This window comes from Panthera pardus, unplaced genomic scaffold, assembly GCF_024362965.1.
Source record: "Panthera pardus isolate Hobbes unplaced genomic scaffold, ASM2436296v1 HiC_scaffold_11, whole genome shotgun sequence".
NCBI classification, from domain to species: domain Eukaryota; kingdom Metazoa; phylum Chordata; class Mammalia; order Carnivora; family Felidae; genus Panthera; species Panthera pardus.
In genome coordinates this window covers 75,911,556-75,931,196 of record NW_026526666.1, presented here as the reverse complement: position 1 = coordinate 75,931,196, position 19,641 = coordinate 75,911,556, and the positions used below count along the sequence as shown (strand labels likewise).

The 19,641-nt window shown below is 42.8% G+C and overlaps 1 protein-coding gene across 7 annotated transcripts in view; it reads right to left on the bottom strand.

Moving 5' to 3' along the window:
• Nucleotides 1-11,366, bottom strand: part of TRIT1 (tRNA isopentenyltransferase 1) — a 43,166-nt gene extending 31,800 nt beyond the window's left edge. For 6 of the 7 annotated variants that reach the window (XR_002074997.2, XM_019429079.2, XM_019429084.2 and 3 more), the window contains exon 1: nucleotides 11,192-11,366. Coding sequence is in view for 6 of the 7 variants with exons in the window: in XM_019429079.2 (XP_019284624.1) it covers nucleotides 11,192-11,365 (174 nt within the window). In the remaining variant the exon portion in view is untranslated. Of the gene's footprint in view, nucleotides 1-10,274; nucleotides 10,449-11,191 lie in introns of those variants that run through there. The other variant, XM_053897023.1, reaches the window with a different exon arrangement.
• Between the last annotated feature and the right edge of the window lie 8,275 nt (nucleotides 11,367-19,641).

Here is a 19,641-nt window from a genome sequence, read left to right as displayed (position 1 = left end):
TAGGGAAATGTAAATTGACCACCCTGAGATACCAGTACATACCTATTAGAATTGCTAAAATTAAAAAAAAAAAAAAAAAAAAGACAATAGCAAATCCTGGGGAGGATACAGAGGAACAGAAATTCTCATTCACTGCTGGTAGGAACGCAAAATGGCACAGCCATTTTGGAAAATCCTTTAAGGGCTTCCTATAAAGTTAAACCATCGGCACATGAATGTTTATAACAGCTTTCTTTATAAGTGCTAAAAACTGGAAATTCAGATGTCCTCTCTTAGGTGAATGGGCATACTATGGTACATCCATACAATGGAATGACACTTAGCAATAAAGAGTAATGGACTTGGGAGATTTAAAAGGTACTTTTTGCTAGGTGAAAAAGTCAGACCCCAAAGGCTGCATATTGTATGATTCCATGTACATTACATTCCAGAAAAGGCAAAAAACAAGGGGATGGAAAACAGATCAGTGGTTGTTGAAAGGTGGGGTAGGTAGAAGAGCTGACTACAAAGAGGCCATACAAGAAAATGTTTAGAGTGACGGAACTGTTTAGTACGGTACTGTGATGGTGGATACCTGACTGTGCATTTGTCAAAACCCATAAAACTGTACTCAACAAAGAATGCACTTTACTGTATGCAATTTAAAAAAACAAAACAGGGGCGCCTGGGTGGCTCAGTCGGTTGGGCGGCCGACTTCAGCTCAGGTCACGATCTCGCGCTCCGTGAGTTCGAGCCCCACGTCGGGCTCTGGGCTGATGGCTCGGAGCCTGGAGCCTGCTTCCGATTCTGTGTCTCCCTCTCTCTCTGCCTCTCCCCCGTTCATGCTCTGTCTCTCTCTGTCTCAAAAATAAATAAAAAACGTTAAAAAAAATTTTTTTTTAAATAATAAAATAAAATAAAAAAACAAAACAAAAAAAACAACTTCTGGGGAACCCAGGATAGAATGCAGACTGCAATAAATGAATCTACCTGTGTTACAAATGCACAGCATTACCTCACTGAAGGGCAGTGGAGGGGGAAAAAAAGGAGCTTACCTAAATAACTGTGTATAACATTATGACTAGATACTATAGGCTAAAATGAACAAAAAGAACCGTACACAAACATTATACCTAATTGGCAAATTGTTGGGGCGGCTGGGTGGCTCAGTCAGTTGGGGCATCTGACTTTGGCTCAGGTCGTGATCTCACAGTTTGTGAGTTCGAGCCCCGCGTGGGGCTCTGTCCTGTGGGACTTTGTCCTGAAAGCTTGAGCATGGAGCCTGCTTCAGATTCTGTGTCTCCCTCTCTCTCTGCCCCTCCCCCAGTCGTGCTCTGTCTCTCTCTCTCAAAAATAAATAAACATTAAAAAAATTTTTTAACTGGTAAGTTTCTTACATAAGTAAAAAAAAAAGTACTGAAACTACTTTACAGGTTGCATAAATAAATAAATTATAGCCAAAGAGAAGCCAAATTTCTTACTCTCTGAGAAAGAGAACACAAATAGAGAACATTGGGATGGATCCTGTGGTGCCAGAGTAGAGTCAGAGATATTTGTATAAACACATGTTTATTTTCATATATATGTAGACAGATACAGATATAAACATAGATATTTGTGTATACAAGGATTAGTGTACATAAGCATGTTTCCTAGCTTTTTCCACCAAAGAGACAAGAAACAATGATATCCCAATAGCAACAAACACACCCAGCATCCAGATTTTGGTTTCATTTTTTTTTTTATTAAAAAAAAATTTTAATGTTTATTTTTAAGAGAGAGAGAGACAGTGGGAGAGGGGCAGACAGAGAGACACACATACACACACACAGGATCTGAAGCAAACTCCAGGCTCTGAGCTGTCAGCACAGAGCCTGACCGAGAGGCTTGAACTCACGAACCCGTGAGATCATGACCTAAGCCGAAGTTGGACGCCTAACCAACTGAACCACCCAGGAGCCCCAGATTTTGGTTTCTAAATACCATTCACACAAAAAAACAAACAAAACAAAAGAAAAACATTCACCAATAAAAGGAATCAGGGCTCCTTGGGAAAATGGCTGATTCTAGGGCTGGGGCAAGACAAACATAAGCTGGGAGCATCTTGCAGTGCCAGAAAGGAAGTACTAAACAAACAAACATGGAGGCATGCCAAAGGACACAGAGTCAATATGAAAGAGCGCTCAATAACCAAAGTTGGAATAATCTGAGCAACAAAACAACACTGTATTGGATTATAACCCAAAGAATAAAATAAATATCCATACTGATACAAGTAAATGATGTAAATAAGTGAGGAAAAAGGACAAATCATTCCACAAAAATTACAACTCATAAAAGTAGAAGGAATGAAGTAAATTATCATAGTAACTGCAGCAGGAATGATCAACTGACAAATCCTAAAATTAGTGAGTGAAACTTTAAGGAAAAACAGGGCATCTGAATTGTCTCAAAGTATCTCCTCTAAAATATTTATTAATTATTGTGGTGCTTTTAACATACATCCACACATTCTTGGATATTCCTCCCTTCAGGAGGTAGAGATTAAATCCCCTCCCCTTCAATGTGGGCTGGACTTAGCAAGTCATTTCTAACAAATGGGGCTTCACAGTGGCAAAATCTGGCAGATGCAACCCAAACCAAACAATCAAGGTTAACGTTAACAGCACCAGAAACAAGTCATGTTGACATCATACCCTGATATGATGTAATGAGAAGGGTATGCTTTCCCCAAACCTGTAATGCCAGTGTAATCATGAGAAACCCAAATTAAGAAGCATTCTACAAAACAGCTGACAAGTACCCTTCAACAGTTTTGAAGTCATAGACTGGAAGAGTCTGAGAAACTGTCACAGATTGGAGGAACCTAAACAGACACGAAAACGAAATGCAATGTGGGACCCTAGATGGGATCCTGAAACAGAATAAGGACATTAGTAGATAACTAGTGAGAACCAAGTAAGGTCTACAGTTAACAGTACTGTACCTATGTCAATTTCTTAGTGTTGGCAAATGTACCATGATGATGCAAGATGTTAATTTTAGGAGAAGATAGGTAAAGGGTATACAAGTACTCTCTCTACAATCTTTGAAACTCTTGTGTAAATCTATAATTACTTCAAAATTTAACAACCAATAAAGTAGAACAGGGTTTCTTAACCTCAGTACAATATATTACTATTTTGGGCCAAATAAATCTTTGTTGTGAGGAGCTGTTTTATGCAAAGTAGGATGTTTGGCAGCATTCCTGGTCTCTACCCAATATATGTCAGGGACCAACCTCCCCAGTTGTTACAACCAAAAATGTTTCCAGAAATTGCAAATGTCCCCTGGGGGGCAAAATGACCCCATATTGAGACCACTGATGTACAGTTGTGTAACATTAACACATAAAGTTATCCATAACATACTGCTAAGAGTGGGGGGAGAGCAGGACACAGAAGAATAGCAAATGTATGAGTCAATTTATGTAGAAACATACACACATAAATGGAACCTTCAGGACATTATGCTAAATGAAACAAGCCAGTCACAAAAGAGACAAATATTATATGATTCCATTTATATGAGGTACGTAAGAGCAGTCAAAATCATAGACATAGAACGTGAAATGGTGGTTACCAAGGGCTAGGAGGAAAGAGGAACGGAGAGGTACTGTTTAACGAATACAGAGTTTCAGTTTTATAAGACAAAAAGTTATGGAGATAGATGGTGTGATTATGGTTACACAGCATTATGAACGTACTTAATACCATTAAGCTGTACAGTTAAAAATGGTTAAGATGAAGGTATCTGGCTGGGTCAGTTGGCCGAGAATGTGACTTTTAATCTCCAGGTCGTGAGTTCAAAAGCCCAATGTTGGCCGTAGAGGTTCTTTTAGTTAAAAAAAAAAAAAAAAAATGGTTAAGGTGGTAAATTTTATGTGTATGTTACCACAGTAAAATTGGGAATAAAAACAAAAAAACACATAAGCACATTTGCAAAAATACACAAATGTCTGAAAGGATGTGCACCAGCATATTAAAATGTTGAACCTTTGATGCCAAGACTATGGTGACACTTCCTTTGTACTTTTCTGTTATTTGGATTTTTTTTTGCAAAAACCAAAATCCTATTGATTCTGTCTCTAAAATGTCGAAATGGTTACTTCTCCCCAGCCACAGACCAACTCCAGCCCCTCTCACCCAGGCTAATGCAACCAAATCCTAAGCTGTTTATCACTCTCTAACCCACTCTCCATCAGAGTTACCCTATGTAACAGATTTGCTATCACTTCCAAATTTAAAACGCCACGCCTCCTGGCATTCCTTTCAAGGGCCTCTGCAACTTGTTCACAGGGTCCTGTATTTTTAGTTTTACCTCTTACTACTGTTCCTCAAGTATCCTCCATGCCGGATAATTCCTGGTCATTCCTTGAAAACATACCATACACTTTTATTCTTCCTTTACTTTGCTCATGCTGTTCTTTTGTCAGGAATAGTCTTCCTCCTCTGTCTGATAAAATGTATACAGTGGGTACAGGGGAAAAGAATGGGATGCAGGATGAATGGATAAATAAGTAAGAAGACGTGGGGGAAAAATATAGAATAGCACAGAGACAGAATTCAAGAAAGGAATTTTCTGGATGGGTGAGATAATGATAGTGCCTACCTGATAAGGCTGTGATGAGACTAAGTGAGATAATACGTGTCAAACTTTTAGAACAGTACCTGGCATACAGACTATTATTGCTTACTACGTTGCTGCTATTATTATTATGACTGTTCATGGTGTAGTGGTATGAGCCTGAACTCTGGATGCCACAATGAGGAAGCAGCAGTGGTGAACCTGTAGCTCCGAACCAGGGCTCCAAAGGTAAGCAAGGCGGTAAAGAGGACCCCAGTCTGATTCAAGTTTATCTAAAGAATTCAAACTACACAAGAAACCAAAACCAATTTAGTTAAGACACATACAAGTAGATACGAATCACATACGTGAATTCTTACATACCCCAAGTAACTTTTACCCCTAGAACATACATTCCTTTTGAAGAAGAGCTATTTCAACACCCTGCCCCAGGCCCTGAAGCCTCAGGGCAGCATCTCACCCTCACAAATATGAACCTGCAAGTCCCATTTGTGCCCTCCCACGATTTCTCATTTGGCCAGTAGTGACTTCTCTTCCCTTACAAGACATCGAAGGTTTGATTCCAAAGTTCTTCCCATCGCTGCAAAAAGGTGAACATACAGTATATGAACAACCCACCAAGCTGAATACTTTAGCCAAAGGAAAACTACATTCAGTCACAATGGAGGTGAATCAAGGAAATCTAGAGACGCAGACAGATTTTTGGGAGGAGGCAAAACTTTTGAGACTTCCTTCTTAGCTTCTTGTCATGCTCAGTTGTTTTTTTTTAATGTTTATTTATTTTGAGAGCAAGAAGGAGCGTACCAGTGGGGGAGGGGCAAAGGGAGAGGGAGAGAGAATCCCAAGCAGGCTCAGCACAGAGCACGACATGGGCTTTGATCCCACAGACTGTGAGATCATGACCGGAGCTGAAATCAAGAGTCGATGCTCAACCAACTGAGCCACCCAGGCACCCCCAGCCTCAGTCTTTTTTTTTTTTTTTTTTTTTTTTTTCTTAAAAGATCGCCTCTGTTCAGTTGTGGCAAGCAGCCTCCAGACAGCCCCCATCTCTCCTGGTTAACAGGTTTTTGTGGCTTTTATATCGTGTCCTACTAAGCCACCGTGATTCACACTCCCTTCTCTCCTTTCATATCCCTCTCCCATGCATCCCTGATCTCCCTTGAGCACTATCAGACAAACAGTCCTTTGGTTTAAAAAAAAAAAAAAAAATACTGCTCCTAAATTATGTCCCGAAGCAGACAAAAAGAACCCAGACTCCACATCTATTAGATGACACATAGGCTGCTCACTAGTCAGACTGCCAAAAATCATTTGCTTCTGCTCTTGTAGGTTTAGACAAACATAAAGGGAACAGTGCTCCTATGTATGACTACTGCTTCTCCACAGGACTTGAAGAACTAAGGCATTAGGGATACTTCCTCTCTATAAACCCAAATAGAACACTTTGTTTATTTATCTCGTGGCATATAGTTGGCAGTCTGTATTTCCAGGCAGTCATTGTACATCTTTTGGCAAGTGCCTTCATGTTTCTCAGTACAATGTTTCATCCAGTCACTGAAGGCGATGCATTGTACCTTGAATTTACATGCCAAGAAAAAGACTCAGTCTGAAAAGAAGACCTTCAGTATCATCTTCCTGCAATATATTAGACACTACAGAGGAGTTAGAAGACCCAGATCCAATTCCCAGGTGTACCAGTGTCTTGCAGCGTGATCTCTAGTGTGTTCTTTAATCTTCTGTGCCTCAGTTTTTCCATCCTGGAAAGCAGGGATTGTATTACCTGACCGTCCTTAAATTTAGACTCTTACTGCTGACTAACAATATTCATGTTTCTATAATTTGTGAAATCGGCACTTGGAAAACTCAGGAAATTAAGCACAAATGTTGTTTCTCACTATAATCACACCTGCCAGGCAGAAATCCAAAGTAGAGCCCAGCAGGAGTCCCTAAGCAAGTAATCCCTCAAAGAGTGTTTCTGACTTCCCACTCAACAAATCAAGTGCATGAGAATGGGAAGCAAGAAGCCAGGCAGGACCTTCACATGCTACATGGCTACAGAAGCAAGTCATTATCTGTTGGGCTCCAGGACAATATTATCACCCTAGATATACTACCCTAAACATTGTGGTTTTCCGTTGAAGAAGCTACCTCGATATACTTACTCAATGTTCACAAAAAAACAATCACTTTCCCTGGATGGGAAATGCCCCAACAGGGGTTGCCTTGGGATCACCCTACAGTTAAGGCAGAACAAAAGGATAACGAAACAAGTATGAGGTGCTAGACAAGTTAAGATTTAACACAGTGTTTTACAATCCTTTTTGAATTACTAGTATACTTGTGAAATATGAAATTCTGGACATCATTCCAAAAGTGATTATTAAAAAGCAAATATTTGTTTTTTAAAAGATCAACTTGGAAGCCTGAAAGAACTTTCTAATTATCACACTTTCCATTTGGTCATCCTTTGGTCTGTCTGTGTGGCTGTACAACAAAGTTTACGTCTCCGACTAGGCTCTCCACAAGGCCAAGTTTCTCCTTTGTTTCAGTAAACATTCTCTGCCTTTAGTATCATTAAATTATTGACATTAAATTATACCTCTTAGTTGCAGCAAGTTTTATCCCCATAGGCAATGCCTCGTGTGGCCACCACTCAGCTCAACACTCCATTTGACAGACATCACTATGAATTCACACTATGAATCACAATATGAATCCTCAAATACATTTTACATCCTGATCAAAATGGAGCACACTCCTGTGAAAGAAGAGTGGCGTACAAGTTAAGAAATACTCTCTAATGACTGAACACCACAGCTCCTGCCTCATCTAAAGGGGATGGCTTTGTGTGGATAAGGCAGTAGACATGGAAAGTAAACACCTATGTTCAACTCCAGGTTTGCTACTTACTGCCAGACCTTACTGCAAGGCCTGTTGTCTTACCTGTGAAATGACAATGATATTTACCTTACGAGGTAAGGTAGAATAAAAAGCATATGTAAGTATTTTATAAACAAATTTGCTATGCAAATTTAAGTTGTTATTATCATTCTGCCTGTGTATTTATTTGAAATTGAAAATGCTCTTTCAAGGAGCTGGTAATCCAACATTAAGAACGTCCTTTTGTACACCTGAAACTAATGTGCCATTGCGTATCAACTATACTTCAATTCTTTCTTTAAATGTCCTTTTTGTTCACACACTTATAAAAATTCTGAGTCAACCTCAAGTCACTAAAAAGCACCATCTCCCTCCACTGGATAAAAAAACACGTAACAGGGGCATGGTAAGCAAAGGTAGAATGAAGAACTGCATATAACCCCATAAATGGGGCAGAGATACTTTATATCATTATTTGGACTGAAAAGTAAAATCAAAGGTCAAAGTTCTCCAATGGGAATCAAGAGGAAATGATACAAATATCCACAGTACAATCAAAACTAAACACAACCTATAGCCAGTTCAGGAGGCTCAATAATCTTCAAAGTGTTTTCATACATTAATTAATCCTTGTGGTGTCCCTAGGACAAAAGAAATGTAATTCCCATGCTCTAGTTACTTATATAACCACACGAAAAATCTGAATGGATCAAGATGTGCCATTTTAATACGGCAAGTCAACAAATACTTCATCAAATATTAAGGGTCTGCCGTATCATCAGCACTATATGAGGCTCATTGTCCCATACACATGACCTGTTTTACAGTCAACAAAACCTCTAGCAACCTCAACCTTACGGCACACAGCTATGAGTAGAGAAAGATTTCTGAGAAATGGGTAATAGCTATTAAAGAGCTATATACAACACTCATTGCCAGAACCCACTAACTTACTTAAAAATAAATGTAAAATTAAGGGGTGCCTGGGTGGCTCAGTCAGTTAAGCGTCTGACTTTGGCTCAGGTCATGATATCTCACGGTTTTTGAGTCTGAGCCTCGCGTCCAGCCAGCTCTGTGCTGAGAGCTGGAACCTGCTTCAGATTCTGTGTCTCCCTCTCTCTCTGCCCTTCCCCCGCTCACACTGTCTCTCTCTCTCTCTTTCAAAAAAAACAAACATTAAAAAAAATTATTTTAAATAAATGTAAAATTAGGACGACTTACTGAGAACACTCTCGACAGGGCTACGTGTGGTGTTTGAGGAAGATGGGAACAGGGAGCAGTGGTGTGTTTTTTAAATAGGAGGATCAGAGAAAGCCTCATAAGGTGACATCTGAGTAAAGATGTGACTGAAGACAGAAAGCAAGCTACGTGGTTAAACAGATGAAGAAGTTCCACCAGGCAGAGGCAGTCAGTGCAAGAGTCCTGAAACGGCTCATACCTGTTACACTCTCCACCCCCCAACAGACTTTCCCCTTGGAAGTCCTGTTGCCACCCCCACTGTGCCGTGCCAAACCTTCCTGACTTCCTGCCCTGCTCACCATACTCTCCCAGGCCCACAAACCTGAATCCTGAATCACATGGTGTGCATTATTCTTTCAGCGGTCAGTGGTCAACTCACTTTGACATGATGACATCTTTCTTTTCCCCTGCATTCCTAACACCCACCCCCAAATCCAATTCATCAGGCACACTATTCACAGATGAATGCTTCTTACACACTGCCTTCCTTCATCATATTACTCATCCCCCATTCCACAATATCTGCAAAACCTAACGAACAGCCTCCTTTCACCATCCTACATACACACATGCCCATTTCACCTTCTAAATCTTCCTTCATGTTCTCTCCTTTGACATAATGCCTTTCTTCTTTCTTATCTATCCAAACTTCACCTTTCAAGTCCCTTTTCAGAGAGCTTTCCGTGACTAACCACACGTCTTTGTTGACTTCTTCTCCCTTCTCAGAAACTGTATGCTTTAGCATAAAATCTAACATTTGCAGTCTCTCTCCTCCCTGCCCCATCCACCTTGCAGAGCATCATTAGTATCACAGTTCAAACAATACTTCTGCTTTATTTCATGTTTAGCTGGACTAAAACTCCTTGAGGAGAGGCATTATGGTTTTTCTCTCCAAAAGGGCCTTGCAGAAAATAGCACCTGTCATGTTTTTAGCACTCCGTGCCGTACGTTGTATTAAGTGCTTTACACACTCTATCATGTTAATCATCACAATTATGTTGCGCTGATACTCTTCTTCCTATTTTACAGAAGAAACAAAGGCGCAAAGAGTTCAGGCTGAAATCACATACCTTAGAAAAGACAGGGCTGGGATTTGAGGTGAAGTCTGGATCTTGAAGTTGACACATCGTAGAGGTTGCAAACAAACATTTGTTGAATTATACTAATCATTTCATGTGTGTTGATGGGTCATGTCCCTCCAAATGAAACCATGCCCCGAGGTTTACGGGGTGCAGTGGGAAGGACTGCCCTTCCTTGCTGAGTACCCATCAGGTAGGGGCTAGACTCAGTGCCAGGCATTTCACACTCAAGCACCTCATTTACTCCAAAACCTCATTAACTGTAAACTATCCTCAATAAATAGCGTTTGTAATTCCTCCATCACAGATTTACCCCAAATGTCACCCACTCTCAACCCGAGGCCAAATGCACCCAGGTGCTGTGTGTAGTACACACTCCTTCTGGGCTTTTCCTCTAACTCAGGGAAGAGGACAAAGCCTCCCGACTCCCATCAGCCAGAGTAGGTTAAAAAACCTCTAACCTCAACTTACACAAATATTTGCCAAGTGCATGGCCCCCGCCTTCTTCAGGACCCTGCTCTTCATTCTAAAACTCATGATCTCGGGGCGCCTGGGTGGCTCAGTCGGTTGGGCGTCCGACTTCAGCTCAGGTCACGATCTCGCGCTCCGTGAGTTCGAGCCCCGCGTCGGGCACTGGGCTGATGGCTCAGAGCCTGGAGCCTGCTTCAGATTCTGTGTCTCCCTCTCTCTCTGCCCCTCCCCCGTTCATGCTCTGTCTCTCTCTGTCTCAAAAATAAATAAACGTTAAAAAATAATTTTTAAAAAAAATAATAATAAATAAAACTCATGATCTCACCTACTAAGCACCACAGCCCTGAGGGCAGGTGGCATTTTTTCCACTTTACAGATACGTTAAGCTCACGTGGCCGACGCAGATCCGGAACTAGAATCCAGGTCTCCATGAATATCCATCCTGTTCCATACCCTCACGAGGCACTCATAGATGGTAACCAACTTAAACCGGTGTCGCTGAATACTCTAAGTAGCAAAGGCTCTGCGATAATTTTCATTCAAAAGATATTTATTGGACGCCTGTCAACCTTGTAGGTTCAAATGCTATCTCCTCCCCTTAGTCGCTGTGTGACACAGAGAAAGCCATTCCATCTCCCTAGGTGAATTTTCTCACGCGCAAATGGAGAGAACAGAATCTACCAACAGCAACGTCGTGAGAAGTAAATGAGATGAGGAAAGCCAATCAATCGCCTGGCACTACGTCTGGCACATGGTGGGTGGGCACCTAGTAATTATGGGTTCCCTTCACCTGCCCACTCGGTCCCACAAGCCTCAGGGTTCACCCACTACACCCATGCGACAGGGTATCCACTCCGCCAGAGGCCCGCACGCGGCCTCTGGGTTTCACAGGCCCGTGGACAGCCGCACTGTCATACCTGCATGGAGTCAGCGCTGACGATTTCGCCACCGAGCCGCTGGCCTAGCTGCAACGCCAGGGTGGATTTGCCGGTGCCGGTCGCCCCAAGAATCACTACAAGAGGCAGTGTCCGTTGCAGACCCCGTAGCCCGGAACCCACAGAAACTGCTCGTGCAGCCGCTACCGCCGCCATCTTGAAGATATCTGCGCTTGTGCAGGAGCAGCTGTCCCCATGGCAACCGTCAGTGCGCCTGCGCAGACCTAGGACTCCGTTAGGATGAGTGGAGAGGTGGGAGCGGCGCGACCAAGACTTCGGAGCTTGAGAGGCTCTCGACCTGACTGCCCTCAACTAGCTGGTGCCAGCGCCTCAACTCTCTCCTCTCCCGTTTTTGTTGTTTTAACAACTGGTAATCAATTTATTAAAAAGATTTTTTTAACCCTCTCCTCTCTTAAATGGGGGATGGCAATCCTATCTCAAATCTATCCGTTATTTCTTCCTTTCACGGCAGCTAGTTCTTTTCTTCATACCACTAATTACAGTATAAAATTATATACTGACTCCTATGTATTGTCTGACTTCCACCCCAGGCTGTTAGTTCCATAAAGGCAAGGAACAGATTCTGCCTAGGTCTAGGTCACTGCTAATATCTCCAGTGCCTAGCACAGTGCCTGATGCAGAACAGGCATTGTTAAATGGAGAAGAGAACGGTTTGCCTACCTAGTGCTGGAGCCACTGAACTAGAAGTGTGGTGTTCTCCAGAATCAGACCTGCCTAGTTCTTAGGCAAGGGCAGCTGCTCTAATGTTTTTATCCCACAAAACAAACCCAGACACAGAAGGAAGGACAAAATCTTCCATCTCTTTAGCAAAAGGATGCAAACGATGGATTGAGAACAGAGAAAAGCAAGTAAACAACCCACAAAATATGAACAGGAAGAATAAGGAAGGCAGAAAGGATAAAGTAGGAACCCTCAGATGAAAGTGAAGACCAGGGGCACCTGGGTATTCAGTGTCTGACTTCAGCTCAGGTCAGGATCTCACAGTTTATTGGATCGGGCCCCATGTTGGGGCAGTCTGTGCTGACAGCTGGGAGCTGAGCCTGGAGCCTGCTTCGGGTTCTCTGTCTCCCTCACTCTCTGCCCCTCTCCTGCTTTCTCTCTCTCTCTTTCTCAAAAATGAATAAACATTAAAAAAAAAAAAAAAAAAAAAAAGGCAGAGACCAGAAGACCGAAATTCAAGAACCACAACCTTTAAGAAAGGGCTTCGAAATGATAGAGCTGGGTTCAAATCCCAACTCTGCTACTTACCAGCGGCTGCGTGGCCTCACTTTACCTCTTAGCCTCAGTTTTCTTTTGTTTAATGTTTATTTTTTTAAGTTTATTTATTTATTTTTGAGAGACAGAGAGAGAGCGCAGGGGAGGGGCAGAAAGAGAGGGAGTCAGAATCCCAAGCAGGTTCCACATCGTCAGCAGAGCCTGATGTGGGGCTCGAACTCACAGAACTGTGAGATCAGACACTTAACCAACTGAGCCACCCGTGTACCCCTTAATGTTTGTTTATGTATTTATTTTTAGAGAGAGAACACGCATCAGCAGGGGAGGGCGGGGGGGGGGGGGGGGGGAGACAGAGAGAGAGAATCCCAAAGCAGGTTTTGCACTGTCAGCACAGAGCCTGACACAAGGCTCAGACTTGCGAATCATGAGATCATGACCCGGGCCAAAATCCAAGAGTCAGATGCTTAACCAACTGAGCCACCCAGACGCCCCTTAGCCTCAGTCTTCTTATCATTAACTACCTCTCAGGATTGTCATAAGGATAAAATGAAGTTATATCCAAAATGTGTCTGCCACAATACTCTAACACATAACAACCACCATTTGCTGAACACTTGGTGTTACTTTAATGGTAACACCCCATCTGCCTCACTAAAGAGGTAAGAGCAGAAGCCTAAGGGCAGAGAAATTTTCAGTACTGTGTAAAAATACCTAAATATGTATTTTCCTAACCCCTTGTTAGCCAATTTAAGGGTTAACTTTTTTTTTCCTGAGATTACTTGGCTCCACCTAGCTCTCAGGTCATATCACCAGGATCCCTTGGGCCAGAGGAATTACCCTTGGAAATTTAGATTACACGATAGGCCTGCCTGGAATAACTGCCAATACATTTCTCAATCACTTGGATCACTGCTGGCATAATGGGCACTCTTGCAGGCCCAGCCTGAACCCTGTAGTCACATATATTGTTTGGAGAACATCAGAATCCAGGGTCCCCTATACCTCCTTTTCTCAGTCCAGTCTGCTTTGATCAAAAGCCTGTTCTCTCCAATTTGTGGTACCTGCCTGGGGCTGGTTTTAAAATCGAGATGTGTGGCCATATATTGGCAGACACTCTCACATGATGGTTGTTAACTGTAGAGCCTTTGCCTGGAGACTTTCAGAGGGTACGGTTACCATGACAACCCCTAGAAAGACGGCAGGCAGGAGAAACGATGCAAATAAAGCAAAAGAGAGGCTAATTTCATGATGACAATCTGACCATGACAGAGTGCTCACTCACAGATGGGAAAGCACTGTCCAAGTCATGACCAGGTGACTGTTATGAGAGAGAGAAAAAAGAGAGGAGTGGAATTTACCACTGAGAGACCCAAAGAGGGAGAGGCTGGTTACCAAGGCAACTGGGGAGAAAGGAATGAAAAAATGAGGCTTCACCACAGCAGCAGAAAATTGCTTCTAGCCAAGCAACACGGGACTGTTGCTATAGAAACAAAGAGAACAGGGATCCTATAGACCATGGGGAGAATTATCACTGAAGTGGTGAGCAGGAAAGACTCCTAAATCAGAATGGAGCCCATGATTCAAAACAAATCAGGAGAAGTGAAAAAAAACCATACCATTTCTATTTATTTTTATTCTACCAGTCTTACCAAAAGAGAATAGGAACATATTCTGTAAGTATCTTCAGGCTATTCCATTTGTACCTCTATTTGTCTCCCTAATGATCTTCTGAACTCTATATTAAGAATAGTTCCTTCAAGATAGCTGTAACTTGAAATCCTAATTGGAGAGTTTAAGTTCAAGGGAAAATTAGGAAATTGAAGTCTATGACCAAGAGTTAATAAGAATTTCTAAAAACAAACAACAACAAAAACAACAACAAAAATAATAGAAAATCCTCTGATGGGAAGCTTTGCACAAAAGGTACAAAAGAGAGTCAAGAAAGCTATTTGTAGTCATGCCCAGGTATTAGCCCTGACCCCCTCTTTGCCTTCTGTGATGCCAGATGGGAAGTGGTTCAATCTATTCTGAAAGATAACCCAAGAGGTAAGAGGGTCTTTCATTTAAGGTCTCTGCGTATATCTAGAGGTGGAGGAGGCAGAAGCCCATTTCCAACATACTCCGCTGCTTACAGATTATTGGGGGTAAAGAATTTCTGCTGGAAAAGGCAAAATTTCTGGGATAGGTTCGGTCCAGAAAAGCACAACTAAAATGTAAGACTAGGGATGCTCAAATTACTTGGAAGATAATAATTCTTTGCTTCCCCTCCTGAAAGTCCACAACCAGTCACCTAATTATTATCCTTCGTGTGTGCGTGTTGTACGGTGTCTGTAGGACCGATGTCTAGTCAGGCTGGGCAACCTATGCACCTGCCTCACCTTCTTCAGGAAATTGAGAGCATGGGGTGGGATAGGCATGGGAACATGGCAAAAAAGGAGAAAGGGAGTAATGCAGAGAGGTAGAGGGGATGTTGGAGCGATGACCCAATAGTGTTCATTATATTATTTCCTGCCCTTTGTATATTTTAAATAATTTATTTGAAAAAAAATTTTTAGAGGGGCTCCTGGGTGGCTCAGTCAGTTAAGCGTCTGACTCTTGACTTCGGCTCAGGGTATGATCTCCCGGTTCATGAGTTCAAGCCCTGCATCAAGTTCCATGCTGACAATGTGAAGCCTGCTTGGGATTCTGTCTCTTCCTCTCTCTCTCTGCCTCTACCCTGCTCGCTCTCTATCTCTGTCTCAAAATAAATGAAAATGAACTTTAAAAAATACCTTCTTAAAAACATTTTTCTTTTTTTTTCTTTTTTTTAAAATTTATTTATTTTTGAGACAGAGAGAGACAGAGCATGAATGGGGGAAGGTCATAGAGAGAGGGAGACACAGAATCTGAAACAGGCTGCAGGCTCCAAGCTGTCAGCACAGAGCCCGACGCGGGGCTCGATGCGGGGCTCGAACTCACAGACCGTGAGATCATGACCTGAGCCGAAGTCCGACGCTTAACCGACCAAGCCACCCAGGCGCCCCTTAAAAACATTTTTCTTAAAAAATGTAATGTTTATTTATTTTTGAGAGAGACAAAGAGACAGAGAGACAGAGACAGAGTACAAGTGGGGGAGGGGCAGAGAGAGACTGAGACACAGAATCCAAAGCAAGCTCCAGGCTCTGAACTGTCAGCACAGAGCCCCTCTTGGGGCTTGAACTCACAAACCGCGAGATCATGACCTGAGCCAAAGTTAGCGCTTAACTGACTGAGCCACTCAGGCGCCCCTTAAAAACATTTTTTTTTTAGAAAAAAGAAGAAGCATAGGGAGATGGTTAAAGGTGAAGCCATTCAAAGTGACGCATCCAGAAAGTTCAAATGTTCAACATGGAAAGCTAGGGATGTTGTGATAGGACAGAAGGAGGAACATGCCATGGGAGGACTGAAGCATCTGTTTCCAAGGTAAGAGAAGAAAGTCGAGTTGAAGACAAACACTAGCTTTTTATTCAACCCAAGGAGCCCGAGCAGCCTGACCCCCATACTAATTAGGTATCCCAAATAAAAAATATTTCCTGTAGGATTATTTCACAATAAATTTGGTGCCTGTTTTAGGTTCCTAGGACTGCCATAACAAATTACCACAAACCGTGTGGCTTAAACCAACAGAAATTTATTCTCTAGCAGTTCTGGACCCCAAAAGCCCAAAATCAAGGGGTTAGTAGGGCCATGCTCCCAAGCTTCCCTCTAGGAAAGAATCCCCCTTTGCCTCTTGTAGGTTCTAGCGGTTGCTGGCATTCCTTGGTTTGTGGCAGTGTGACTGCAATCTTGCCTCTGTCTTCCTATGGCCATCTTCTCTGTGTGTGTCTCTTCCAAAAATTTCCCTCCCTAGGACCCCAGTCATTGGATTAGAGCCCACCTTAATCCAGTATGACATCATCTTAACTTGATGACATCTGCAAATGCCCTATTTTAGGTCACATTCATAGGTTCTGGATAGACATGTATTTGGTGAGGGACAAAACACAACCCAGTACAGTACCTGAGTAATCACAATATTTTCCATCGGTTGCTCTTTCCATTAGCAATTGGCGGATTCAAATTTGGGAGGCCAGAATTGCTCACAACAATTAAGGTTCCCCTCCCAAGAGAGTAGAGCTCACCATGTCGTATAGTTTATGTTCCAGCTAAGGTTGAGTTATTGGGCTTTCTCCAGAGCATACCAGAATGTTCTCAAAGGGGGCTCACTTCCAGTCTTCTCAGCTCTCTAAGAGGGCCTGCACACCCACAGCAGATCCCTGAAGGCTGCAAAATCAGAGTGGGGGAAGTGCAAAAAGGAAGAAGATACAGAGCCATAAGAGCTCCTTGCCAATCCTAATCTCATGGCTCTTTCAAGGCCTATGTCTCTGGCCCCCTCTCTTTCTCAAGGCTTGGCATGTTGGGCCCTCATCATCTTTATATTCTGATGAGTCTCAAACCTGTACCTTCATTTCAAACCCCTTCCTAAAGCTTTAGTATCACATCCTCAACTTCCTGTTGGGTGCTCTATTTTGTATGACCCCATCACCTCAAATCTCAAACCACAATCAGTTTCTTTCCCTGACTTCCCTATTTCAAAGAATCACAGAGAATGTTTGCTATTGAAAGGAACCTCTTAGAAATCCAGTGCAACCCCTCTTGTTTTGTAAGAATGAGACCACCCAACCAGCACATCAGACCAGATTGTTCCCCATTCCCCAGATTCCATACAGCCTTCCCACAATCCCCTCTTCCCCAACACTAGTCCCTCGGCCTAGAACACCTTCCTCTTCTTCACTTAGCCAAATGCTTCTGGGACTTCTGGTTCCAGTTATAGTCACCGTATCTCCAACAAGAACTTTCTTGATGACTCCCAAGTTCTCTCTTCCCCTTCTGAGACTTGTAGCCCTTGACTGAGCCACACACTGCCTTCTTTTGTGATGGTGTTTGCACGCTCATAAACTTCCACAAGGAACCATAGCTTCATATATCATTGCTCTCACTATTATATACACTTCAGAGAATAAGGAAACTTCTAGGACTCGGGGATATTAAGTGATTTGCCCAACATCACACAGGTACTAGGGATCCAAATCCCTGTTTTTATTTTTTTTATTTTTTTATTTATTTTTTAATTTTTTTTAACGTTTATTTATTTTTCAGACAGAGAGAGACAGAGCATGAACGGGGGAGGGTCAGAGAGAGAGGGAGACACAGAATCTGAAACAGGCTCCAGGCTCTGAGCTGTCAGCACAGAGCCTGATGTGGGGCTCGAACTCACGAACTGCCAAATCATGACCTGAGCCGAAGTCAGACGCTCAACCAACTGAGCCACCCAGGCGCCCCCCAAATCCCTGTTTTTAAACCGTTATATTATGCCATCTATACCACCTCCAGTAATTTTTTTTTTTAATCTCCATAGGATCTGGCTCCAACTCTTTATTCCAATATTCTTCTAAGTGTGACCTCAGGATTCCGCCTTCCTGCTTGTTTGTCAGCAGTGTAGATTCCCAGCTCTGACCTACTGCATCAGGTGGGGTGGGTAGATTCTTAACACATACTCAAGTTTGAGAGTCACTGCCTGAACAAAATAGGCATTTGAGGGTTTAACTGGCCAAATGGAGTCCATTGACTCCTGCTCAGTTTGAAGACACCACAGTCAGTGCCCAGGAGGACAAATGGAGGGCCCATATGTGCAACAGCATCGCAGGCTCACAGCTCCTGCCTGCTGTGGGTCATGGGATGCTACGGACCAGACAGAAGCTCAGGTCTGTGCCTGCCTTTTCTCCTCTGCCTAGCTCAGTCTCCCCAAACCCTCGCTACTCTTTCCCTGATGACCTATTGCCTCTTGAGGCATCAATATGTGCACTCCAGATTACTTTAAGTACTCCTTGTGGGAAGGCTCTTTATTTTACCACTCTCTTCTGTCACTTTTTAAATATGACTAATCTGTATTCTAGGTGTGCCTTGCTAAATGGTTTGAATAACGCTAATCATTTACTGAGCACTTACTATTGCTCACCACAACTCAATGAAGTGGGTGCTATTATTTATACCTGTTTTACAGAGGAGGAAACTGGGGCTGGGAGAAGGTAGTAATTTGCCCAAGGTGGTAGCAAAGGTGCAGCTGGAAAATGCAGGGCCAGACTTGGAACTAAGATCTGTTGGGTGAGGGAGACCACTCAACCATACTGTTTCCCACAAGTTGAAAGGCAATCCAACACTTCCTAGGCACCTCCTAGGCCCCTGGCACAGAGTGTAATTATTTAATAACTCACCTGATTAGAGACTTTAAGACCATATTTACATTTCCTGGTCCGAAGAATGGGTAATGTTAAGACAAATGTTGATCTCTTTGGCAACAGTTCCAAATAAAGACATTAACAAGGGCTGCCCACTGGGCTTAAAGTAGAAATGCTCACACCCCAACGGAACTTTAGCTGACACATTTAGACACCTCTCGTTCACACCCTGCCCAGTCACCCACTCATCAGTCATCTGCCAACGGGTTATCTTCTCCTTAGAAAAGAACCTCTTTCTCAGTCCCTCTTATCACCTTCTAGATCAACAAAGCCATCCCCATCCTCCCCTTCTCCTTCTAAAGTGAATATTCTGGAATATCCTAACCCTGGGAGTCCTTTAGACAAATTCAGCACATCTAAGATAATTCAACCTGTCTCATTCCCCCCCAATATTCCCTGCCAACAGAGGCAAGAATTAGCACACGCTTTAGCTTTTTATTGTCTAACACAGAAGATGGCCTGTCTTTTCTATACTAAGTGTGGCTTCTCAGCTGCCCCTTATTGTCTATGTGCAGAGTCCCTGAGGTATACTATTCCCAGTCAAACCTAATTTGTAGAAATTGTCCTCCAAAATCCAGGAATAAACTCCCAGCTATTTTCAGACAAAGATAGAGGTAGGAGTCTGTAGAAATGAGCTAGGAAGGAGCTTAAAATACTTCACATTCCAGAAACACCCTCCCTTCCCCCCAGGAGATGGCTTTATTCCCTCTCCTTTCTCAGCAGAGTTACACTCAAAAGAGCTGAAGTTTGGAGTCAGGCAGCTGGCACTAGCTGTGTGGGCTTAGACAAAGGATTTCAATGTCTCGAGTCTTCAGTTTGTTCATCTGTGAAATGGAACTGACGCCACCCTGTTCTCCAGGTTATTGCGAGAATTAAGATATGTAAAACAACTAACACTGG